We start from the raw sequence: 23491 nt of genomic DNA, 5'->3' as shown, positions 1-23491 counted from the left end.
TAAAAGGTATGTCAAAATATCACCCAGCACAGCAGTTGCCACAAGTGGATTTGCCATCTCTGAAAAGATTCTTCAAGGTTGTTCCCGGTTTAGTGTTCACTAAAACCCAATAGGGTAATAATAGCCAAATTGTCCCTGTGACTAGTTAATGCAACATGTAAAGGAGTGAGAGTCCGCACTTTTCGCAATAAATAACAGTGTATTAGCATAGTTGTCTTACTTGAAGTGATATAACTGATATTACCATAGTTGGTCGGTATACACATTGGAAAAAAAAAGTAACGGAAACCGGCTACTAACCGGTATTTTGAGGACTAAACCAAGGAGGAAACCGTGAAAAGACTAATCCTCCTCCTCATAAGTTCCTCTCCGGCGAAAACCCTCAAAATCATCGATGGCAAGTATGGGGAGAGCATTGTACAGCGTAGGATTCTGGATCCGGGAAACTGGTCAAGCCCTTGATCGTCTCGGTTGTCGCCTCCAAGGCAAAAATCACTTCCATGAGCAGCGTACGTCTTTTTCTGGATCTTTCCACTCGAATCCTTTGGAGTGTTTTGATTTTTTTTACTCTGGAATCAGGTCATAGTTCTACATTTGGTCATTTGATTCGTTTTTTTTTTTTAATAAGATCCGAGTTTTCTCTAATGTTGATTACAAACCTTAAAACCAAATCCAATGTAGTAGTGACGGTTATTGTGTTACTTTGGTTGGTTACTTTTATTTGTAATCCTAGGCTTAAGCTTTGATACTGCATTCAGTTGAAGCTTTGTGCCTTGGCTTTTAACTCCTTGTTTGTTTCCAGTCTCCAGGCACCGCACCCTTATGAATGTTTTTGACAAGGCCCCTATCGTCGATAAGGACGCTTTCGTTGCTCCTAGCGCTTCTCTCATTGGCAATGTCCATCTCGGACCTGCCTCTTCCATTTGGTATGGATGTGTCTTGCGAGGAGATGCTAACACCATCACTGTCGGAGCTGGGACCAATATCCAAGACAACTCCCTTGTCCACGTTGCCAAGTCCAACTTAAACGGCAAGGTCTTGCCTACTCTCATTGGTGACTATGTCACTATTGGTAACAGTGCTGTTTTACATGGCTGCACTCTCGAAGACGAGTCTTACATTGGTGCTAGTGCAACCGTCTTGGATGGCGCTCATGTTGAGAAGCATGCCATCGTTGAGTCTGGTGCTCTTGTCAGGCAGAACACTCGAATTCCCTCCGGCGAGGTTTTTTTTAATCTCAACTCTGCTGTTTGCTGCGTGGTAAAAAAAAAGTCTCATACTCTCAGTACTCCTGTTTCGAATCTCTCTTAAACACAGGTTTGGGGAGGGAATCCAGCTAGATTTCTGAGGAAGGTGACTGAAGAAGAAAGGGCCTTCTTCTCTACTTCGGCTGCGGATTATTCCAACTTAGCTCAAGTTCACGCTGCACAAAACTCAAAGAACTTGGACGACACTGATTTCAAGAAGCTCCTTTACAAGAAGAACGCACGGGATGCAGAATATGATTCACTACTCAGTGATCTACTACCCAAAGCAGCTTGAGACTACTCTTTACGAAGACCAGAAATTCATTTCCTGCTTCTCCAATAAAGTTTTCTTGTAACATGAAAGAAAAAGAAAAGTTGGAACCTTTTCTTCTGATTGTTTTCTATAATAAAATTTGTTGGATCAGACATTTCTCGCATTGAGGCTGACCTTCGGCTTTCACATGCTCAAATACAGCACTGCTTCTAATGGATATGTATGTATGGAAAATACTCTTTAGTTTTCACGCTTTAGTTGTCATCTTAAACACTGTATACTATACTTAAAAAGTTACTGTTTTGTGTCAAGAAACAGAATACAAGTGTGGTAATAATAATATTGATTGCTATACAGCTCAAACAGTATTGAGTGAAATGGGAAACAAAAGGAATAGTTTTACAATCCAACCCTCTAACTATATTTTGTTTGTCTATCTGTCATTTTTGAACCAGTTAAGTAGCACATAAACTGCAAAACCTAGAGCAGACGCAGCAGCAGCTGTAAAGACAGCTATTTGTACGGAGAATGATGAGGCAAAAGCTTGGAGAACAAGTGAGTTCCAGGTAATGTACCACAAGGTGGAGTAAAGAGAGCCCACGATTGCACCTACCACCACTTGACTGGGCGTGTGAAGCTTCTGGGAAACCCTTAACCATGTCTGCATAAAAATAAAATAAAAAAATCATGACCAGTTATTATGTAAGGGAATGATTTCGTTTTATATGGTTAGATATGAAAACTTACAAAGTAAGAAGCCAAAACGAGGATGAGGGTGGTGAGGAAAAGAGAGAGTTCATTGGTTCCAAGCCACTCAATGACTGGGGGAAAATAATAGTGAGAGATGAGCAAATGATGCAAGTAGAAAGAGAGGGTGAGAGTAGTTAGTTATATTACGAGAGAAGAGGGTAAAGGCAGAGATGAAAGAAATGGATTGAGCATGAGAAGAAGGCATGCCAGGGTCAGAACGAAGTGTTGCAACAGGTCTCTCTTGGTTAAGGATGCGCTTGAGAGCTACGGAAAGTGCGGAATTGGAAACGGAGCCAATGACAGCCCACAAGGCTGCACCATCATGTCGTAGAAGCAGAACCGACCCAAACAGAGCAGCGACAACCCATTTGCTCTGTCATTTTACAGTAAAAGAAAAAAAAAGGAAAAAGTTTATATTTCATTGGGGGTATAGCATTACATCAAACAGATTGTGTGCGTCACGTCAGAGAATTCGAATACAAACCAGACGATTAGCGACGGCGTTGATCCCTGAGACCAAATCGTTGGACGGATTATTCATAAAGGCCTCTTGCTCCAACGCCTGAAACCGTTCTTCGCCGTCACCGTCTCTCCAAGCGTGGGTCTTGACTAAATCGGCCATAGTTTTATTAGGGGAGCAGAATCTCCTCCGATTGAAAGGGAAGATTGAACTCCAACTTCGATTTCGAGCGGGAGCGGGAGCAGAGGAAGGACCCAAATTGAAACTGCAGGTGGGTCTGTGGAAGGGAGAAATAGATATCGCTGCTGCTGCCATATCCAAATGAATTTGTCAAATCGAGCTATAAGAGGAAAAAAAAGAAAGGGAAAGTAAGGATCAAATCGTAAAGGAATGAACAGATTAGTTTTTTTCAGAAATTGTGGTTATTATTACAAAATACAGCTTCTAGCCCATTAGTTACATGGCAACTGTGATCGCTTTATCTTTCGTTTACAAAACTGGCACTGTAAAGCCCATATCAATACACTCGTAGGTAAGGGTCTCCTTTTGCATTAAACGAGGCCCACTAAGAATTCATCAAATTAAGTGTAACGCCCCGATCGTCCACGGCTAATGGGCCACCCACGTCCGCTCTCTCGGCCCGTAGGCCCCATCTCATCCGACGGTCGGTCGTTAATTTTCCAAAGACTCGAAATCATCGTTTACTGCCCCTGCAATCACCACACGACATTTCCCCGTGCTTTGACCTCACTTACACGGTATCGCGAATCACTTCCCGATAGGTCACCCATCCTTTCACTACTCCAGCTCAAGCACGCTTAACTCTGAAGTTCTAAACTGATGTGTGACGGAAAAGGTAAGTCAACTTTGGTGACATAAATAGCCAAATCAATTCTCTTAAAGCCTTTACACATATCACAATTCGGGATGTTACAATTCATCCCCTCTCAAAGAACGCAACGTCCTCGTTGCGCCCCACGACAAGTTTCAAGACACCTCTCAGGTCAGAACTGAGACGACTAACCAGCTCTGATACCACTTGTAACGCCCCGACCGCCCACGGCTAATAGGCCACCCACGTCCGCTCTCTCGGCCCGTGGGCCCCATCCCATCCGACGGACGGTCGTTAATTTTCCAAAGGCTCGAAATCATCGTTTATTGCCCCTGCAATCACCACACGACCTTTCTCCGTGTTTTGACCTCACTTACACGGTATCGCGAATCACTTCTCGATAGGTCACTCATCCTTTCACTACTCCAGCTCAAGTACGCTTAACTCTGGAGTTCTAAACTGATGTGTGACGGAAAAAGTAAGTCAACTTTGGTGACATAGATAACCAAATCAATCCTCTTAAGACTTTACACATATCACAACTCGGGATGTTATATTAACGATGATCCATGACTGCAGAATTTGAATTGATGATCGTTATGCTATTCACTTTTCTTCGCTTATACTTGTACACTTGTCAACTCAAAACTGTAAAATACAAATCATAAAACTAATCGTAATTAGTCAACGCTTGCCGGCGATCTGCCAAACAAGTACAACTTTACGTAGCCTTACATATTCACCTACGAATTTACCAAATTAACCCGCTTTGTTATCTCTCTCTCACATCTTCACATGGCACTCTATAAGTAATAGAACCCCCGTTGAAGCTTAAAAAAATCAAAACACAAAGGCGCGTCGTGCACCTCACCTCTCTCTCACATTTCTTCCGATCCCATCTGAAGACAAAAGTGTCCAGATCCGAAGTAATGGCCACTCCTAATGGCAACGGTTCTCACACTGCGAGGAAGGTTGCATTGGTCACCGGGATCACCGGGCAGGACGGATCATACCTGACGGAGTTCCTGCTCGGAAAAGGCTACCAAGTCCACGGCCTGATTCGACGATCCTCAAACTACAACACGCAGAGAATCAACCACATCTACGTGGATCCACACAATGCCAACAAAGCTCTGATGAAGCTCCACTACGCTGATCTCTCTGATGCCTCCTCCCTCCGCCGTTGGCTCGACGTTATCAAGCCTGACGAGGTCTACAACCTTGCTGCTCAGTCCCACGTTGCTGTCTCCTTCGAGATCCCTGACTACACTGCTGATGTCGTCGCTACTGGATCTCTCCGCCTCCTCGAGGCTGTCAGGTCTCACATGGCTGACAATGCCCGCACTATCAAGTACTACCAGGCCGGATCCTCTGAGATGTTCGGCTCTACTCCTCCTCCCCAATCTGAGACCACTCCGTTTCACCCCAGATCTCCCTATGCTGCCTCCAAAGTCGCCGCTCACTGGTACACCGTCAATTACAGAGAAGCATACGGCCTCTACGCCTGCAACGGGATCCTTTTCAACCACGAGTCACCCCGCCGAGGCGAGAACTTCGTGACAAGGAAAATAACAAGGGCCTTGGGGAGGATCAAGGTCGGGCTGCAGACAAAGCTCTTCCTGGGAAACATACAGGCGTCGAGAGACTGGGGGTTCGCAGGGGACTACGTGGAGGCAATGTGGCTGATGCTGCAGCAGGAGAAACCAGATGACTACGTTGTGGCAACTGAGGAGTCACACACCGTCGAGGAGTTTCTTAACGTGTCCTTCGGGTACCTAGGCCTCAACTGGAAAGACCACGTGGAGATAGACAAGAGGTACTTCAGGCCAACGGAGGTTGACAACCTCAAAGGAGATGCGAGCAAGGCAAAGGAGGTGTTGAAGTGGAAGCCCAAAGTTGGGTTTGAGCAGCTGGTGAAGATGATGGTGGATGAAGATCTGGAGATGGCTAAAAGGGAGAAAGTGCTCGTCGATGCTGGTTACATTGACGCTAAGCAGCAACCTTAATCTCCATTCCAACCACCTGCCTGCCTGCCCCCAAAAAAGAGTCTTTATCATTATCTGTTTTCTTTTCATGTTTTTCCGTTTGTTGTTTTACTGTTTTCTTGTTTCAAAAGTTGTTAAACATCATTTACTGTGGATTTTGTATCAAAGGCAAACAAAGCGAATAATATATATGAAACTTTTTTTTTACATGACAACAATGGCTTCTTGTTTAGACGTATTCCGATTCACCAATCTATCTATGGTTTTTACAGAGTGCTGGTTCTTATGCTTCTGTTTACAAAGCCAGATTAGTAGTAGTGTTAATACTGACCTTATCAGGTGGTGCAAGAACAGTGTTGAACGCAGAGAATCAGGTCCCTCTGAGTTATTATTTCACATAGTTACTTACCACCTCCTTTAAGCTCCATCTGCAACACATGAACTAAAAATACTTCCACCACCACCGTAAGAAAAGTGGAGGAGAATTCACTCCAGCATAACAATAACATAGGGACGTTGAGAGATAACATGAGCAACAATGGAAAAAGAAAAGGAGGGGGATGTGTGATGAAAAGGAAACCAAAGCTTTTTATTGAGCAAAAGACAAGACAAAGCTGTTTCATGGATAACCAGCCGTAAAAGGAAAAAAAAAAAAGCAAAAATGTAATTCCCAATCCCAAGGGAAAAGAAAAAGAAGAAGAAGAAGATGGTCCTATTTCGTTGGAGGTTGTTTCAGCAATTTCAGAACGTTTTCGTAGACGATGAAAGTGATGGAAGAAGCAGGCACATTTTTCAATAGATTAGCTGTTAGTCCCCTGTAGAAACCTCTGAGACCCTCGAATCTGCACATGAGGACAAGATTTTATTTAAATCCCAGAAAGAAAGATAACATATGTATTTTCAGATACAATCAAAGACCAATAAGAATTAGATATATGCTCTTCTCCGACCTGGCGGTTTCTCTCATGACATGTAAGCTGTCTATATATCTTGGGGTTCCGTTGGTACTAGGTCTTTGCTGAACAAAAACAAAAGAGGAATGTTTATGACAGCCACACCTCCTCCCCTCAAATGAAATATTGGTAGAGTTAACAAGAGGTTGAAGCAACTTACCTGTAATCGTGCTCTAATAACTTGAAATGGATATGTAAGAAGAACTGCTGCGACTTTGGAGGAGCCGCCCAGTGCAGCATAATCCGCCGAGTTCTACCATAATTAAAAAATAAAAGGATTAGTTGGTCCTACATTGCCTAAGAATCACAATGAAGGCTTTGAAGAAGAAGAACTCTGTACCAATAAATTATCAGAAGTGGATTCGGAATTTCTTCTCTTGTCTTTGAAATCCACAATGAGTTTACGGAGTTCCTCGTACGCTGTGAATTGAATAGCACCATGAGAAACCTGCTGAAGAAACTAAATCAGTATCAAATGGACCCATCCAAAAAAAAAAAAAAAACTATTTAGTATATCACTCAGTCTATTGGATCTGGTAATGGTAGTTTTATGAAAAAAGAAAGGAAAGTGACAAACCAGAAGAAGAGCAGGGAGAATACCCTTATAGAGGGCCCTGGGTCCTTCCTCTTTGATAATGGTTCTAAAGGCATCTGCGCAAATTGAGGAAACATTGAGAAGAAAGAATAGTAGAAGAAAGGAATGAAAAGTGAAATGGTGAAGAGACCTAAAAGGCCGGAGTAGGGTGGGGTTTGATGAAGAGGAGTCTGAAGCTGTAATCTAGTCTTGACAAGCCAAATAGGATTGGTGCAGAAACAGACCTGAAAGAAAGTATCATAATAAGGTTGAGATAAAGAGATAGAGCTGAGATTGTGTGAGAGTTAGTAGTGCAGACCAAGGCACCAGCTTCAGCAGCAGAAGCGAGGTGAAGAGGAGGGGTGAGTTTGTCATCGTCCCTGCCTCTAGCGTATCTCTGTTTCGCTCTTCCATAACTAGAGATAGCCTTTATTAGATAGAGAGAGAGAGAGAGAGGTTTTGTAAGTGATGAAGGGAAAAGGGAAAGAGACGGACAAGAAGAAGTATAAGCTCCAGGAAAGAGTGGAACCGATGACAGCAGGGAAGAAACCTGCATAAAGTCCTCCTCTCAATCCCTAAACCATTTTTTACATATAAATAAATGTCCCTTCAATTCAGAAACAAACAACAAAAAAGTGGATAGAGAGAGAGAAACATAACCTCGAGGCGGGCAATGGTGAAGAGAGCGTGAGCTGTGTTCTTGTAAGTCGGAAGAGCACTTAGCCCTCTTCCGTCGTTCACTGTTCCAATCAACTTTTCAAACTATAATCATCTTTTCTTTTTGGGGTAGAGGGGGTGTGCAAACCAAAAAAAGAAAAAAAAAGAATAATAATGAGACCTTGGAATCTAGTACGGACAACATCAAGAGGGTGCATAGCAGCTACTGTTGCGAATCCTGCCACGCCTCCCGCTGTTGCATTTTCCCACTCCCATGCCCCCACCATCAATCGGAGACGCAGGCGTCGTCAAAGAGTCCAAAGGAAAAGCTCTGCTCCCAGTAGGCTTCCTCCTCCGCCGCTATAATCTCCCAACTCTTTTTTGAGTTTCCGTCTCAGATTTGTGTGCAAACGACACCGTTTCAATCGTTAGTGTTCTTCGTAAGCTTTAAAACCCATATAGAAATATACTTTCCGTGGCCCAATACTACAGAAACAAGATACTGTCCGAGGCCCAATACTCCAAAATACATTTTAAAAGCCCATCCTTGCACTTATTATTTCAAATATCGCCCAATACATTACTTTTACATTGATTTAAAATCATAATGATCAATGCACGTTTGAAAATTAAATAAACACCAAATGACATCCTGCCAAATATATAGAGCACACCATCTTTTTTTTTTTTTGCTAAATAGAGCACACCATCTTCTACCGCAACATATATAATCAGATTTTTAAATTCAACACACACATTCATACAACACAAAGCCAAAAGAAATTCCATGCTTGAAAAGTTATACGTTTAAGGGGTTTGATTAATAAGACTTATGGTTAACCCTCCGGCAGATTCGCCGAATCTCTCCCCTCCCTCCTGTCAACGGAGATATATTCCCCATCTTCACCATCGATTTCCCGAACTGCTCGAAGAAGGCCTCTTCATTCTCTGCATACAGCTTCACCAGCTCCTTCGACTCTCTGTTCTCCGTGAACAATACCTCGTCTGAGCTCAGTAGCCCTTTGTACATTATCAGGTTCTTGAAGTATTGGTTGTCGAACTTGAACTGTGTCGCCAGGTCGAGGGCGAAGAGGTTTTGGTCACCGCCGGATCTTGGACATTGCTTCCGCAACACGGATGCGTAGTACTGGTTTAGGGTTAGATCAGGCTTACCGTTGCCAGACTGGTTGTATAACCTCTGCCTGAAACTTGTGCACCTCGAGTCTCCTATGGTGTGGCTTCCTGCATATCATATAAGAAATTTTATACATACAAGCCCTTCAAACTATTACAGTTGAATTCAATACATATGTGGGGCTTTCTAATCAAGTATTTTTGTTAAATTAGCAAAGCTAATGTAACGTTTTTACAAGCCCTTGTAAAAGTTACAACCGGACTTAATCAGCAACGCTATTCCACAACAGTAGTTATGGGGGTCTCTAAGCAATTTTTTTTTCAAATCAGCAAAGCTAATAATGTAACGTTTTACAAGCCCTTCTACTTCCGTAAATATTGTTTTTTCTTTCAAATCAAGTTTATGTAAACTAATAACAACTATGTTGGGGAGGCTGAAAAATATATGCAAGTTGCTACAAATGTATTAATTGTATAATCAAGATGATGTATATACCAGAGAGGGAGACAAGATCGACGAGATCGAGGCCTTGACGCTTGAACTTAGTGAGGATGGTTTGAAATGTGTTGTTAGGAGCAGGAATGTCGTTGTTTGAACCACTCAAGCTTGCTCCTCTCGCATCTCTTCTTCCTAGTGGTACTTCCCACCTCGGTCCACCTGTCTGTATATACATATTGACCATTTGTCGATAGAACTATTTATATTTGTAATGATATTTAATGATCATACAATTAATTTGTTATTCTAATTACGAATAGGATGACTTACGATGACAGTTGAGTCTCTGGCGGCTAGCGCTAATATATCGGCGCAAGAAACTGTTTCAGGACACTCCTGTTCTAAAGCATGTTTGATTTCTTCGATGAGCTCGAAACCACGGGCTGAGTTTCGGTTAGGGTTTGATCGTTTCTCGCTGATTATGGTTCCGCTGCTGTCCAATAGTATGGAAGCATCACATCCCTGCAATACATGATGAGAATATCTAAAGATTTAATTGGAATATTATTTATTCCAAAGTTAGCTAAAGCTAAGAAAGTCGTTGTGGTCGAGACCTTGACGAAACAATCGTGGAAATGAAGTCTGAGCAAGGAGGCAGGCATGCGAGGGTCATGTGCGAATGCTTTAGCGACAATGGACTGAACAATCTCTTGAGCTTTAGGACACGAGTGGTCGTAGAACTGAGGGAAGAGATAGCCTCCACTTTCATAGGTTTTGGAACAAAAACCAAGAGGAGACAAGACAATGAGAGAGAGAGCTGCGATAAGGATATTCAATGGTAGCGCCATTTTTTTAAGATTCTTTTCTTGACGAGTACGTACTCGTTGGAGTTTAACTCTGTTTCTTGTAACTTTGTTATTTTCTTGGGATACAATGGGTTTCATCATTTATAGACTTGTCTTTGTGGACATTTGAGAAAGGCGTTGGAGTTGGTACCTACTTTTAGATATTGGGTTGGATGGAACAATATTATTCTTCAAGAATTGGTAGAATACAATATTTGTTAGAATATTAACGCATCCATCATATAATGGTAATTCACATGTTCGATATGTAATTGATTTGTTGGGTGTGTTCTGATTGCATTGAAAAGAGCTGATTACATGGAAATAGAGAAAACTACTTAAATGCCAAAAGAATAGCCAAGTCCAGAAGGTAAATAGAAATAAGTCATTAAATCTATTATATTAAAAGAGAATTCATGACTTCTTTCATGTATGATTTTTTAATTTGGATCACCTCTTAGAAAGTTGTTTAATGAATTATTGTATGCACATTTGAAATATTTTAATTATTCAGAAAAACCTAAACAGATATTCCTATATTTTCTCTGAATTACATTTGAAAAAATATTTTCATATCTTTTTATTTACAACATAAATATATATATATATCATTTTCACTAAAACAAACATTTTTAAATATGTAACTACTTTTGTATCTATTATATTAAAAGAGAAGTCATGTCTTCTTTCATGTATGATTTTTTAATTTGGACCACCTCTTAGAAAGTTGTTTAATGAATTATTGTATGCACATTTGAAATATTTTAATTATTCAGAAAAACCTAAACAGATATTCCTATATTTTCTCTGAATTACATTTGAAAAAATCTTTTCATATCTTTTTATTTACAACATAAATATATATATCATTTTTCACTAAAACAAACATTTTTAAATATGTAACTACTTTTGTATTTATTTAAAATATACATGTATATTTCGTAATTATTTTAAATATAAATATATATTTCATTTTTACTAAAATAAACCTTTTAAGTATCTAATTAATTATGTAACTATATTAAACATATGTAAAATTTTGTATTAAATTTGTGATATTAATTTAACTAATATTTTTCAATTAAATCTTTGATCTCTAAAATTTAATTTTGTTTATTCAGAATTTTATAAATATTGTTGAAAATATGCTATTGATATGAATGGTCGGTCTACAAATGATATTTTGAAAATGTATTTAGTTTATGTTATTAAATATAGTAGCATGTATAATTTTATATTTCAATAATAGAGATATATGACTGCTTTCTTTTACAAAAAGATAATCAAGCTCATTTTTATGTGGACCATATTCATATATTAATCAGTAATTTAATTGTTTTTGTTTTTTTAGCATATGCAATTTTGAAAGTCTAATAGGTATTGTACCAATTAATGTCAATAACAAAAATGACAGATAAATGATTAAAAAAATATAATTCATGTGAATATTTTGTTTCCAGTTTTTTTTATTATCGTAGTTGTAGGTTTAAGTGTTAATTATATAATGTGATGTATGATAGATGAAGAATTGAAATAAAAATTTTAACATTGAAAATTTTACTGCAAATAATCCAAAGTTTTTTAGTGTAGAAAAATCTAAATAACCAATAGACAATATAAGAAACCTCAAAAAACATAGATAATAAATAAAAAATTAGATTTAAAATGACAAAACTAAACACAATGTATTATGTTTAATAACTTAAATGAAGCACTTTTTATAAATTACACTTAATATATGTTATTCAGTCAAAGATTTAATTCATACGATAATCCGATTAACATATATGGTAATTTTTGTGTTTGAAAATATTTATTCTATTAAACTATTACCAATATGGTAAATATTAAAATTATATACCACTAATCATGTAAATCAAATATTTATATGTATAAAATGAAAATAATCACCTGCACGGTTGTGCGGGTCAAAATCTAGTGTATAGCTATGCATTTAGTCAAATCTTATTTTCAAAACCGAGAAGATGTTTCTACGGTTTGTGATATTAAATAGCGAGAACATGAACAAGCAAGAAAAACAATTGCGTTAAATCAAAACATGAATAATACATAGTTGACATTGACCAGAACCAGATAGTTAAAAGAAAATGCTAACTATTGTTCAAGCGAGAAGTAATAAAAATCTTAAAATGTGCTTAACAAATGAATAGAATACGGTTGCCAGAATACGACAAAGACATAGTGAACGGTAGATAATGACAAAACCCATTAAGATACAACTTCAACTGCTCTCCCTTACAAAACCAAACAAACTATTTTTCCTGTTGTTTTCGTGCACAAATCAACATTAAAAAAGCAAGACCAAACAGCTTACATGACTTTTCAAAAGTTGGTTTCATCATTTATCTCAACTATAATTTGTTTGCTTACATTTACCAATGAAAGCCCACGATATACGATAGGCTCGAGTTCGTGACTACCCAAAGAACCAAATCCACCATCGGTGCAGAAGAAACACCGTGCTATAGCTCGGAAACGGGAATACTTTAAGTCTTTAACCTACCATTAGTTAAGCTTACTCGGACAAAACAGTCATTACGAATATATAGACAATCGACAAGGAGCAATAACATACATTAAGTTTAACAAGGAAGTTGATTTATTTATTTTTTTTTATTTTTTTTAAGGAAGTTGATTTATTGATATTGAAAGTACAGATACATGTCTCAAGAACATAAAAAAGAGCCAGATGCCCATGACACATCTCAGGACATACACATATAGAAAGCACAACATAAAAAAGAGCCAGATGCCCATGACACCTCTCAGGACGTACACATATAGAAAGCACACCGAGTTAAAAACCCTTCTTTATTTTTATTTATCTGGTATACAAGTTTATATAGTATAGTAGCTTAATGACGACCACCACCACCGGGAAGCTTTTCCTTGATTTTGTCCATCATCCCCTTCTTCTCGTGGTGCTCACCACCGTAGCCTCCGGCATCATAACCGGTGGTAGTTCCCATTCCCATCCCTTGAGATTGACCAGAAGACTGATCATGATGGCCTGGCAACTTCTCCTTGATCTTATCAGTGATTCCCTTCTTCTTTCTCCTCCCACCTTGCCCATCATCCTCCTGTCATTTTGTCGGAATTGTTAAATACGCCACATTAATACACGTACGCATGTTAATATTAGTTTTGGTGTAACGTACAGAGCTAGAGCTGGATCCGGATCCAGAGCGGTGAAGCATTCCTCCCAAGCCACCACCACCACCACCACTTTCCTTATGGAGTTGCTGTTGGCCGTGGTGCCTACCACCTGCGCCTGCTCCCAATGCTCCAGTTCCAGCCCCGTATCCTTCGCCACCTGTCCCGTAGGTCCCACCCGTGGCTCCTCCGCCGTATCCTCCACCAGTTCCATAACCTCCTCCTCCGGTCGCTCCAAGGCCGCCACCTGTCCCGTATCCTCGACCGCCAATCGGGTTTCCATACTCGTCCAACTGCTGGATGGGGTTTCCGTACTCGTCAGTAGCCTGAGCTCCGGGTCGGTTCTGGTAAGAAGCCATCTTCTTCTTCTTCTCCTTTCTAAGCAAACACTTTCAACTGAGCTAACACCACTTTTCTTTCGATGTAATGAGATACTTGGATATTGAGTTTTGATTGATGAAGGTTCGTTAAGCTCATTGAAGGTACATTTTATAGTCCGGTTTTTTGGATATTGATCAGTTCTTAAAATTAGTGAATCGGCATGTCAAAGCGACACGTGGCAGTATAGCAAATGTCGGCATGATGCTCTTAAATACGTGTCGATATACAGCTCAAACCATATAATAAAAGAAACCGAATGGATATATTTTTTCAAAGTCGAGTACGTACGTGTTCATAACAATCCCATGACAGTGATGAATGAATAATAATCAAGTGGAAAGCAAAAATAAAAGAAAAGATCTGCTTTTATTTCGTGTGTCGGTATTAACACTATATCATAGATGTTAGACACGTATCCCTATCTTGGAGAGGGACTAGATACACTCATCATATCAGGTCCCGACTAGATAGGGCTATGGTTAATTGCTCTTGGAGTGAAGCGTTCCCAATGGGGAGGAGCTGTTACCTACGCTTTGAGGGATCCGATCACAGACCTCTCATCACATATTTCAACAACTCGAGGACACAGAAGAAAGGTCTGTTCAGGTTTAATCGCTCGCTTACAGAGAAATCTGAGGTGGAGACAGTCGTCGAATCAGCATGGAACCACGCCCCCCTTGACTCAGTTATTATGAAGTTGAACTCTTGTCGCAGAGGCATAATTAAGTGGACAAAAGAGCAGAACAAGAAGGCAAATATCATCATCCAGCAGAAGCAGGAAGCTCTCGAGGTTGCTCTATGCGCAGGAACTCCAGACCAGGCAGCGATTGAGAGTCTCACAAACACCCTGATCCTTGCTTACCGAGAAGAAGAGCAATTCTGGTTACAACGCAGCAGGATTCAATGGCTAAAGAGTGGTGATCGAAACACCGGTTTCTTCCACGCTGCTACACGGCAGAGACGGTTGCAAAATACACTTTCTGTTATTGAAGATGATGATGATAAAGAGTATTTTAACGAGGATCAAATTTGCTCTGTAATCTCAGCATATTTCAATAACATTTTCAGCTCCAATGGGAATCACGATTTCAGTAGACTCGATAGCCTCCTTAGCTGCAAAGTGACAGACGAAATGAATCAACACCTTACCGGTATACCGAGTGATTCGGAAATCAGAGAAGCAGCTTTCTCGATAAACGGTGGCAAAGCACCAGGCCCGGACGGGTTCTCCGCAAAGTTTTACCATGCGTACTGGCACATTATTGGCCCAGATGTCACTAGAGATGTTCGTCACTTCTTCACCTCTGGTACACTACATCCGCAGCAGAATGAAACGCATGTCCGCCTCATACCAAAGACTACGGGTGCGCGCAAGGTTTCCGACTATCGCCCGATTGCTCTATGCAATACACACTACAAGATTATTGCAAAGATCTTGACTAGACGACTGAAACCACTTCTTCCAGCGCTCATCTCCAAAACCCAATCGGCTTTTGTAACAGGGCGAGCTATAGGCGACAATGTACTCATCACTCACGAAACCCTTCATTATCTACGTACCTCAGAGGCGAAGAAGTACTGCTCGATGGCGGTCAAAACCGACATGAGTAAAGCATACGATAGGATTGAATGGGGGTTTTTACGAGCTGTCCTCGACCGAATGGGATTTGCGCAGATTTGGATCGGTTGGATCATGAGTTGTGTGGAATCAGTTTCCTACTCCTTTCTCATTAACGGTTCCCCTATGGGGTCCGTCAAGCCATCCCGTGGAATACGGCAAGGAGACCCGCTATCTCCATATCTTTTCATACTGTGTACAGAGGTACTTTCAGCCATGTGCGAGAAGGCTCAGCAGGACGGCTCTCTCGCTGGTATACGGGTGGCAAGGGGAAGCCCGTTCATCAATCACCTCCTCTTTGCCGATGACACCATGTTCTTATGTCGCTCTAGTGCTCCCAGCGTTAATGCTCTTCTCCGCATCCTCAGATCCTATGAAGAGCTATCGGGACAGAGAATTAACTTCTTGAAGTCAGCCACTACTTTTTCTGCAAAAACGCCGGCTGAGGTTAAAGCTCGGGTTAAAACCACGCTTGGTATCGAGGCTGAAGGAGGACTCGGGAAATATCTCGGACTCCCCGAGCACTTTGGAAGAAAAAAGAGGGACATTTTCGCTTCGATTCTTGACCGTATCCGCCAGAAAGCTCATAGCTGGACCTCTCGCTTTCTCTCCGGAGCCGGGAAACAAGTTTTGTTGCGAGCAGTCCTCTCTGCTATGCCAAATTACTCCATGTCCTGTTTCAAACTTCCCGTCTCTCTATGCAAGCAAATCCAGTCGCTACTAACTAGATTCTGGTGGGACGCCAACCCGGAAACAAGAAAGATGTGTTGGGTGGCTTGGTCTACTCTGACATTAGCAAAGTACGCAGGAGGATTGGGATTTCGGGACATTGAGACTTTCAACGATGCTCTACTCGCAAAGATAGGTTGGCGATTGTTAAAGGATCCTCAGTCGCTCCTCGGGCAAGTACTGTTGGGAAAGTATGCGAGAAACAACTTCTTCCTTGATTGTCAAGCCCCGTCAAATGCTTCTCATGGATGGCGTAGCGTCTTAGCTGGACGGGAGATACTTCTGAAAGGTCTCAGCTGGGCAGTGGGAAGTGGAGATAAAATTAAAATCTGGAAGGACCCTTGGCTGTCGTGTGAAGCTCCTATGCTCCCGATAGGGCCACCTACTGAGGCTGATGCGGAACGCACTGTGAGTGACTTACTATGCCCCATATCCAACTGTTGGGACATAGATAAGATTAGAAGCCTCCTCCCTCAGTATGAGGAAGTCATTATGCGCATAGTCACTAGTTCAGCCCCTGCTCCGGACTGTCTTGTCTGGCTCCCGGAAAGATCAGGCAACTACTCTACCAAGACAGGCTACGGACTAGGAATGGAGCCCCATTTTGCTGCTGGTGCACTCTCTATTCCCTTCAATTGGAATAAATGCATATGGAACATTAAAACATCTCCAAAAATCAAAGATTTCCTCTGGAAACTGGTGCGGAAAGCCATCCCTGTCAGCTCAAACTTAGCTCGCCGTGGCATCCCTGCTTTTAACTGTAAGAGATGTGATTGTGTTGAGGATGATCTACATGTTTTCTTGCTATGTTCGATTGCTGAGCAGGTATGGGAGGCAGCACCGCTAGCTAACAAACCTCTGTCTACAACTCCTTCAATGGCGGACCTCATCGCAGCGGCGTCTAACCTCACTGTTCTTCCTCCGGTGGGACTCTCGACTCCATTATGGCCCTGGATTCTCTGGCAGCTGTGGAAGGCCAGAAACAAGTTGTGCTTTGAAAATAAAGCTTTTTCCAGTATGGAAATTATCTCTAAGGCTCTGGCGCATGCGAAGGAGTGGGAAAAAGCGCAGGAACTGGAGAAACCATTGCTCGCTCCAGGTGTTTTGGATCACACTCGGAACCCTCCCAGGCGCGAACCTAGGCCTTCAAGCGACACTGTTCTGTGTAATGTTGATGCAGCCTGGGATGCAAGAACCTTGAATTGTGGAATAGGGGGAATCTTCTCGGGTCAGGAGCATATCCCGAAGCTTGTCAACATCTCCGCCTCCAGACGCTTTGTTTCTTCGGCAATCATGGCTGAGGCCATTGCCATTCGTTCAGCAGTGCTATATGCTGCTTCCTCAAATGTTAAGTCCCTTATGATCAGGAGTGACTCTCAATCCCTTGTGAAGATGCTGAGGGGAAGAGACTCATCACCAGCCTTGTTTGGGATTTTATTTGATATCTATTATTTTAGTTCTTCCTTTGATGCAATTTCTTTTGTTTATGTTCCTCGTTTGAGTAATATGCAGGCTGATTCAGTGGCAAAATCAGCCCTTCTATTGCTAAACTCTTCCTCCATTAGAGGAGTGTAACTCTCTATTTTATAAATGAAGTTGTTGTTTGATCAAAAAAAAAAGACACGTATCCCTTATCCCTTATCCCTTATCCCTTATCCCTTATCCCTTGTCTTGGTGTAGTTTCATACATACATACATACAAGCCTTGAAGGAAAAGGAGATTGGGTGTATTCAAAGAAACTTGCCTCTTGGATCTAAAATACTATTAAAGACTTGAGAACCTTTTTTTTACTTCTTTAGCTTTCTTTCTTTATGAGTTTGGGCCTTCTTAAGACTGTCAAATAGCGTGCCAGTCTAGTACTACACAACCCTGATCAGTTCCAGATTTTAAATCCAAAAGGGGGTTTTCATTTCACAATGGGGTTGGGGGCAGGATAGTAGATTACACAAATAAGATTTAGAAAAGTACTTGGGGATTATATATAACAAGATAATACAAATAAAAAGAGCCAAGCAATAAGTTACAGAAATTGCTAACCAATAAAAACTCAGAGGGAGCCTAGAGCTTGAGGAAGTTCGTCCCAAGTGTCATCTCTTATTTCCGATTGGCATAAGCAGACAATTTAGATAAGTCAGGGATAACAAAAGCAAGCTCGGATGAGCCTGTCACAAACATGGGACTTCCTGGAGCCCATTTTATTACCGGAGGGGCTTCACTCCCATGACCACCCATCCAACTCTGAACCTACATATATGGCACGAATCCTGAATTAACATCAAAATCATTATCTGAATGAAGTTTGGCATTGCTAGTCCCCAAACCTGTTTTCCGCTCCTCACACTCCATGCATGGGCACTACCATCTCCTGAACCTACCCAACAATAAAACTGAGTTAGTTTAGTTCCTTTCTTTTTTACATAGAGCAAGTGTGAATGCATAAAGTAAAGAGGTCAGGGAGGGCTAACCTGAAACAACATACATCCCGTCAGGACTGAAGGTTGCATCCAATGTAGATTCTTCAGCCACTGGTTTCACACTATAAGTGGATAGCTGTAATGTAGAGAGAAAGAAAATAGTCAGTCAGATACATAAAAGTCTATGTTTGTAAGAGAAGATAGGAGAGGTGAAGGAGGGGGGGGGGGGGGAGTACGAGTGTTCCACGAAAAGAGTCAAGCACGTGAATATGACCGTCCATGGTTGTAAGCAGCATGAACCTTCCATCATTACTAAATTTGACAACGTTTGCCTCAGAAAGATCACCACCAACGGAGAATATTTCAAAAGGCCCCTACCCAAGCAACATTCAGCAAATCAGAGAAAAGGATTAAAAAGATGAAAAGAGAGAGAGCAGAGGAGGATGGGTAAGTAAATGATTTAAGAAAGAATACCTTATGGTACATACGGGAATCAAACATTCTGATGTAGCCACCAAAGGCAATAGTAAAAACTAAACCTTGATCATCATAAGCTGCAGCAGGCCTTCCTTGGACTCGTAAGAGACCCTAACCAAATAACCATATGTACATACTAGAAGGTCAGATGGAGCTACAAAAAAAAAAAAAAAGAGAGAGAGGATAATAATGAACCATCCTACCAACCTGGCATTTCTCGACTCTTTGATCCCAAAGCAAAACAGTTCGATCAAGAGAACCGGAGATGAAGGATTCACCAGCAGAACACAAGCTAAGCGAAACAACTCTTTGTGTACCAAAAAAGAAAAGAAAAAAAAGAGAAGGTTAACTAGTAAACCCTACTTGGCAGGCTACTAGTTAGTACAAGTAAGTCCAGTTGAGAGGGAAAGAAAGGAAAACCTGTCATGATGTCCTTTGAAGTAGCGCAAATACTTGTTATCGTGCAAAGAGAGAAGACGCAGAGAGTCTAACCAGAAGAAAGGAGGGATGTTAGGGGTTGCAATTGCAATCATACATATCAAAATAATACAGAGGTGAGGGGATGGATTGGATGCTCACTCACCGTCCCAGCCGTTACGGGAAGAGTAGATGACAGTGGTAGGATGCGATGTGAAGCAAACCAGATCAACCCCATACTTTTTGCTGTTCACCGTCTTCATGCATCTGACCCCAAAATCAATCAACCGAAGTTAAATTAAAGTTGGGAATTATACTCAAGGCATGGAAACTCACGTAGCGGTAGCAACATCGTAGAGACGAATGGAGTCATCGTCGCTAGCCGTCACCATATAACTCGAATTTTTGTTAAAGTCAATCGAGCTGATCCTGCAATTCTGCACCCACAACAAATCAATCAATCAACAACGAGGGGGGGGGCCCTATTTCAATTTTCTTGTATTGAGAAACTTACATAGTCTCTGAAAACAGCGCCAGGTTCCATGCTCCTTACTAATTCTTCACTCAGTTCCAACGATACTCTTTCCTCTCTCTCCCCTTGCGCCCCCCCTGCACATATATTCCACCATTTCAAATTATACTCACGCCCCCCCCCCATCCGATTTATCTCATAGACAGAGACACTCACCAACCATTGCTCCGCCGGTGATCTCGCTACACTCCCCCGCCCCGGAACAATCCCTAACAAATATCCCCCGCCTATTCTTTCGATTTTGGGGGGCTGACTTATAAATATAAAGGCCCATATGGTACACTTTCCATTTCAACATCCAATTGGGCCTTTCAAATACCCATGCAGGCCTTAAGAGACCGAGTCGGGTAGACCATCGTCCATCATATTTGACTTAGACCATCCACCGGGTTACAAAACTAATTACAATACTCTCAAGAGATAAAGCACAACCTTATCGATGGTTAGACGAGACTAATAAATCATGCAGGAGTCAGATCTGTCATAATGTTTTCCTTACGCAAGAGTCATATATGCCTGGAGATTCCTCTTTGGCATCATCTCTTCATCTTCACTGTCTGTCATACAAATATCGAGTGTAGCTCATCATTCTCACACAAACACACTGATGAAATATATATATGCAGAATTAACACCCTTTGTGTCACCGGACCAGGTGGAGGAGGCTATGGGATCGTCACGTGGCATTCCACCATGTCCTATTTTAATGGGTGGAGGGCGACAAAATAAAGATAGATTCCAGCTGTAATTTGATTCTCACATATTATTGTATTTGTTTTCCATTTCTTCTTCTTCGCATAATAATTATTAGTTGTATATATGTGAGAGAAATAAAGCAAACACACACAGCATTTTGCTATTGTTTTCCCATATAATCCTCCAGCCAGGAATAGGATCTGAGTGACTCTACTCTCTCCAATCCAACAAATTCATATGTATCTTCTTTTTTTCAAGGTTGGGTGAATGTAAAAAGGACGTGGTCACCACAACTACTTTGTTTCGACAGTCCAAGAGACCTTGGTCAGAAAGTAAACACACATAAAAAAGGAAGAAAGGAAGAGAGTAAAAGTCAGAAAGTCATGCGGAAGGGGTATAGTGGTCATTTTGACCTGATTAAAGACGGAAGGACTTTTTATTTACAGTAATAAAACAGCCGCGTTTGACATTTTCTCTAGAGATTCAGAAAAGAAATAAGGATTGATTCTTCTCCGATTCGTTCCTTTTGGTCAATCTCGATTGAATCGCTTCTCTTCTCCCTTTGCCTTGTCATCTCAGATCCAATCAGTTTCTTTGATAAGAAGCAGCCTCTTTGCCATTGATCTTGAGAGATGGCGGATATCGTGAAGCAAATCTTAGCGAAGCCGATCCAACTGTCTGACCAGGTGGTCAAAGCCGCAGATGAGGCTAGTTCGTTCAAGCAGGAGTGCGCGGAACTCAAGGCCAAGACTGAGAAGCTTGCCGGTCTTCTCCGCCAGGCTGCCCGCGCTAGTTCCGATCTCTACGAGCGTCCCACTCGCCGTATCATCGACGACACGGAGCAGATGCTCGACAAGGCTTTCTCCCTAGTCCTCAAGTGCAGAGCCAACGGCATCATGAAGCGCGTCTTCACCATCATCCCCGCCGCCGCCTTCCGCAAGATGTCTGCTCAATTGGAGAACTCCATCAGTGACGTTTCCTGGCTCCTCCGCGTCTCCGCTCCCGCCGAGGATCGCGGCGACGCTGGTTACCTAGGTCTTCCACCAATCGCGGCCAACGAGCCAATCCTCTGCCTCATCTGGGAGCAGATTGCTCTTCTCCACACCGGATCCCTTGAAGACCGATCCGATGCCGCCGCTTCCCTCGTCTCTCTTGCCCGTGACAACGATCGCTACACGAAGCTTATCATCGAGGAAGGAGGCGTTGGTCCTCTCCTTAAACTTCTCAAGGAAGGCAAACCTGAAGGCCAAGAGAACGCTGCTCGTGCGTTAGGCTTACTTGGTCGTGATCCCGAGAGCGTCGAGCATATGATCCACGGCGGCGCCTGCTCCGTCTTCGGAAAAGTACTCAAAGAAGGACCTATGAAGGTCCAGGCGGTGGTTGCTTGGGCTACATCTGAGCTTGTCTCCAATCACCCCAAGTGCCAAGACATGTTCGCTCAGCACAACGCCATTCGCCTACTCGTTGGTCACCTGGCCTTCGAAACCGTCCAAGAGCACAGCAAGTACGCCATTGTCAACACCAACAAAGCTACTTCCATTCACCACGCTGTTGCTCTCGCCAAGGAAAACCCTAATTCCACCTCCTTGTCCAAGGGTGGTGGTGTGGTTGACGATGATCAGAGCTCTATTCCCCATCCCACTGGGAAGCAAATGCACAATCAGATGCACAATGTAGTCGTCAGCACCATGGCCAACCCTCCCAAGAAGTCCACTAGCAATGGTGTGTTCCAGAGTAAAGGCGTTAAGCCCCCTTGCAGTCTACAGCAGCACCAGAACTCGACGACTTCCAAGACTCGAGAGCTGGAAGACTCAGCCACCAAGTGTCACATGAAGGCCATGGCAGCCAGGGCGCTGTGGAAGCTGGCCAAAGGCAACTCCTCCATCTGCAAAAGCATCACTGAGTCAAGAGCTCTCCTTTGCTTTGCTGTTCTCATAGAGAAGGGCACTGAAGAGGTCAGATATAACTCAGCTATGGCATTGATGGAGATCACGGCTGTTGCAGAGCAGGACGCCGACCTTAGACGCTCCGCATTCAAGCCTAATTCCCCTGCCTGCAAGGCTGTCGTTGATCAGGTGCTTAAAATCATTGAGATTGCGGATTCTGAGCTGCTCATCCCATGCATGAGAACCATTGGGAACCTTGCAAGAACATTCAGAGCAACAGAGTCAAGGATGATTGGGCCTTTGGTGAAGCTTCTGGATGAAAGAGAGCCTGAAGTCACAGGGGAAGCAGCGGTTGCCCTCACAAAATTCGCCTGCACGGATAATTACTTGCACAAAGATCACTCGAGGAGTATTATAGAAGCTGGAGGAGGCAAACATCTGGTTCAGTTGGCTTACTTTGGAGAGAGTGGAGTTCAGATTCCGGCATTAGAGCTCCTATGTTACATAGCACTTAGTGTACCGGACAGTGAGCAGCTGGCAAAGGACGAGGTTCTGGCAGTGTTGGAGTGGGCTTCAAAACAGTCTTGTGTGACACAGCTGGAGAGCTTAGAAGCCCTGTTGCAGGAGGCTAAGGGGAGACTGGACCTGTACCAGTCAAAAGGATCAAGGGGTTTCAATTTCAATTGATTCATTTTGTTTCTATTTTGGATGGCTTTGTATTATTATTCTCTGCTTGTGTTTCAATTGCACCCAATCGTTACTTTCAATTGTTTCTCTATGCTTGTTTAATAGCACCTACGTGTAAAGCAAGAAGATTAAAGGATGGAGCTTTTTGTAATTGGTCTTCTCTCTCTTTGTTATTTTTCTATACATATTCCTCCTATCAATGATTGTTTGAGCCTTGTTTGAAGTAGATGAGTCCAGGAGGATCATTATTAATTTGAGCCAGTAACTAGTAGACTCTGATTGGATATAGCCACTGATGTGTTAGTGTTATTTATTTGGAGGTTGGATAT

At 42.1% G+C, this 23491-nt stretch overlaps 9 protein-coding genes across 12 annotated transcripts; 4 read left to right on the top strand and 5 right to left on the bottom strand.

Annotated features, from left to right (window-relative positions):
• The first annotated feature begins 298 nt into the window (after positions 1-298).
• LOC108813732 (gamma carbonic anhydrase 3, mitochondrial) lies at positions 299-1771 on the top strand. Its single transcript, XM_018586372.2, has 3 exons — positions 299-509; positions 803-1224; positions 1318-1771. Exons 1-3 carry the CDS (start codon positions 395-397, stop codon positions 1540-1542), a joined length of 762 nt encoding a protein of 253 aa, XP_018441874.2. The 5' UTR covers positions 299-394; the 3' UTR covers positions 1543-1771.
• A 70-nt stretch (positions 1772-1841) lies between these two features.
• LOC108813731 (lipid phosphate phosphatase epsilon 2, chloroplastic) lies at positions 1842-3145 on the bottom strand. The gene is made up of 4 exons (XM_018586371.2): positions 2756-3145; positions 2419-2644; positions 2269-2342; positions 1842-2182 (listed from the first exon to the last, which is right to left on the bottom strand). The coding sequence occupies exons 1-4, from the start codon at positions 3044-3046 to the stop codon at positions 1955-1957; spliced, it is 819 nt and encodes a 272-aa protein (XP_018441873.2). The 5' UTR covers positions 3047-3145; the 3' UTR covers positions 1842-1954.
• Positions 3146-4413: 1268 nt separating this feature from the next.
• LOC108813254 (GDP-mannose 4,6 dehydratase 1) lies at positions 4414-5808 on the top strand. The gene has a single exon (XM_018585754.2). It carries the CDS (start codon positions 4493-4495, stop codon positions 5567-5569), a length of 1077 nt encoding a protein of 358 aa, XP_018441256.1. The 5' UTR covers positions 4414-4492; the 3' UTR covers positions 5570-5808.
• A 308-nt stretch (positions 5809-6116) lies between these two features.
• On the bottom strand, positions 6117-8174 carry LOC108813255 (folate transporter 1, chloroplastic). 4 transcript variants are annotated; one of them, XM_018585755.2, is made up of 10 exons: positions 7914-8171; positions 7736-7815; positions 7571-7650; positions 7395-7491; positions 7227-7320; positions 7079-7152; positions 6842-6961; positions 6662-6754; positions 6499-6566; positions 6117-6390 (listed from the first exon to the last, which is right to left on the bottom strand). In XM_018585755.2, exons 1-10 carry the CDS (start codon positions 8017-8019, stop codon positions 6261-6263), a joined length of 942 nt encoding a protein of 313 aa, XP_018441257.2. In that variant the 5' UTR covers positions 8020-8171; the 3' UTR covers positions 6117-6260. The 4 variants fall into 4 exon arrangements, 3 of the variants coding, with proteins under 3 accessions (XP_018441257.2, XP_018441258.2, XP_018441259.2); XM_018585756.2 differs by having other exon boundaries at positions 6842-6952; positions 7914-8170; XM_018585757.2 differs by having other exon boundaries at positions 6842-6949; positions 7914-8168.
• A 192-nt stretch (positions 8175-8366) lies between these two features.
• Positions 8367-10540, bottom strand: LOC108812503 (peroxidase 72). The gene is made up of 4 exons (XM_018584781.2): positions 9920-10540; positions 9636-9827; positions 9363-9528; positions 8367-8974 (listed from the first exon to the last, which is right to left on the bottom strand). The coding sequence occupies exons 1-4, from the start codon at positions 10250-10252 to the stop codon at positions 8553-8555; spliced, it is 1113 nt and encodes a 370-aa protein (XP_018440283.2). The 5' UTR covers positions 10253-10540; the 3' UTR covers positions 8367-8552.
• A 2237-nt stretch (positions 10541-12777) lies between these two features.
• LOC108838668 (dehydrin Rab18) lies at positions 12778-13803 on the bottom strand. The gene is made up of 2 exons (XM_018611560.2): positions 13330-13803; positions 12778-13251 (listed from the first exon to the last, which is right to left on the bottom strand). The coding sequence occupies exons 1-2, from the start codon at positions 13681-13683 to the stop codon at positions 13027-13029; spliced, it is 579 nt and encodes a 192-aa protein (XP_018467062.1). The 5' UTR covers positions 13684-13803; the 3' UTR covers positions 12778-13026.
• Positions 13804-14180: 377 nt separating this feature from the next.
• Positions 14181-17627, top strand: LOC130495527 (uncharacterized). The gene has a single exon (XM_056986931.1). It carries the CDS (start codon positions 14181-14183, stop codon positions 17625-17627), a length of 3447 nt encoding a protein of 1148 aa, XP_056842911.1.
• Positions 17628-18008: 381 nt separating this feature from the next.
• Positions 18009-20184, bottom strand: LOC108838667 (protein ANTHESIS POMOTING FACTOR 1). Its single transcript, XM_056988579.1, has 11 exons — positions 20050-20184; positions 19876-19970; positions 19698-19798; positions 19528-19628; positions 19365-19431; positions 19152-19251; positions 18942-19055; positions 18704-18841; positions 18519-18603; positions 18375-18424; positions 18009-18297 (listed from the first exon to the last, which is right to left on the bottom strand). The coding sequence occupies exons 1-11, from the start codon at positions 20165-20167 to the stop codon at positions 18148-18150; spliced, it is 1119 nt and encodes a 372-aa protein (XP_056844559.1). The 5' UTR covers positions 20168-20184; the 3' UTR covers positions 18009-18147.
• Positions 20185-21042: 858 nt separating this feature from the next.
• LOC108812502 (uncharacterized) lies at positions 21043-23313 on the top strand. The gene has a single exon (XM_018584780.2). It carries the CDS (start codon positions 21222-21224, stop codon positions 23160-23162), a length of 1941 nt encoding a protein of 646 aa, XP_018440282.1. The 5' UTR covers positions 21043-21221; the 3' UTR covers positions 23163-23313.
• Positions 23314-23491: the final 178 nt, after the last annotated feature.

The sequence above is a fragment of the Raphanus sativus genome, chromosome 6 (genome assembly GCF_000801105.2).
Source record: "Raphanus sativus cultivar WK10039 chromosome 6, ASM80110v3, whole genome shotgun sequence".
Lineage (NCBI taxonomy): Eukaryota > Viridiplantae > Streptophyta > Magnoliopsida > Brassicales > Brassicaceae > Raphanus > Raphanus sativus.
Note: the sequence above shows the minus strand (reverse complement) of the source record. Positions and strands in the feature narration are given on the sequence as shown.

Coding starts and splice junctions, on each gene's coding strand:
- LOC108813732 (XM_018586372.2), top strand. CDS start 395: ATGGCAAGTATGGGGAGAGCATTGTACAGCGTAGGATTCTGGATCCGG. Junction 510..802: donor AAATCACTTCCATGAGCAGC/GTACGTCTTTTT, acceptor GTTTGTTTCCAG/TCTCCAGGCACCGCACCCTT. Junction 1,225..1,317: donor CTCGAATTCCCTCCGGCGAG/GTTTTTTTTAAT, acceptor TCTTAAACACAG/GTTTGGGGAGGGAATCCAGC.
- LOC108813731 (XM_018586371.2), bottom strand. CDS start 3,046: ATGGCAGCAGCAGCGATATCTATTTCTCCCTTCCACAGACCCACCTGC. Junction 2,645..2,755: donor ACGCCGTCGCTAATCGTCTG/GTTTGTATTCGA, acceptor GTAAAATGACAG/AGCAAATGGGTTGTCGCTGC. Junction 2,183..2,268: donor TCGTTTTGGCTTCTTACTTT/GTAAGTTTTCAT, acceptor ATTTTTATGCAG/ACATGGTTAAGGGTTTCCCA.
- LOC108813254 (XM_018585754.2), top strand. CDS start 4,493: ATGGCCACTCCTAATGGCAACGGTTCTCACACTGCGAGGAAGGTTGCA.
- LOC108813255 (XM_018585755.2), bottom strand. CDS start 8,019: ATGGTGGGGGCATGGGAGTGGGAAAATGCAACAGCGGGAGGCGTGGCA. Junction 6,755..6,841: donor CCACTTCTGATAATTTATTG/GTACAGAGTTCT, acceptor TAATTATGGTAG/AACTCGGCGGATTATGCTGC. Junction 6,567..6,661: donor TTATTAGAGCACGATTACAG/GTAAGTTGCTTC, acceptor GTTTTTGTTCAG/CAAAGACCTAGTACCAACGG.
- LOC108812503 (XM_018584781.2), bottom strand. CDS start 10,252: ATGATGAAACCCATTGTATCCCAAGAAAATAACAAAGTTACAAGAAAC. Junction 9,529..9,635: donor CCAGAGACTCAACTGTCATC/GTAAGTCATCCT, acceptor ATGTATATACAG/ACAGGTGGACCGAGGTGGGA. Junction 8,975..9,362: donor CGATCTTGTCTCCCTCTCTG/GTATATACATCA, acceptor TATGATATGCAG/GAAGCCACACCATAGGAGAC.
- LOC108838668 (XM_018611560.2), bottom strand. CDS start 13,683: ATGGCTTCTTACCAGAACCGACCCGGAGCTCAGGCTACTGACGAGTAC. Junction 13,252..13,329: donor CCGGATCCAGCTCTAGCTCT/GTACGTTACACC, acceptor ACAAAATGACAG/GAGGATGATGGGCAAGGTGG.
- LOC130495527 (XM_056986931.1), top strand. CDS start 14,181: ATGGTTAATTGCTCTTGGAGTGAAGCGTTCCCAATGGGGAGGAGCTGT.
- LOC108838667 (XM_056988579.1), bottom strand. CDS start 20,167: ATGGGCCTTTATATTTATAAGTCAGCCCCCCAAAATCGAAAGAATAGG. Junction 19,799..19,875: donor GCGCTGTTTTCAGAGACTAT/GTAAGTTTCTCA, acceptor TTGTGGGTGCAG/AATTGCAGGATCAGCTCGAT. Junction 18,604..18,703: donor ACTCTTTTCGTGGAACACTC/GTACTCCCCCCC, acceptor TCTACATTACAG/CTATCCACTTATAGTGTGAA.
- LOC108812502 (XM_018584780.2), top strand. CDS start 21,222: ATGGCGGATATCGTGAAGCAAATCTTAGCGAAGCCGATCCAACTGTCT.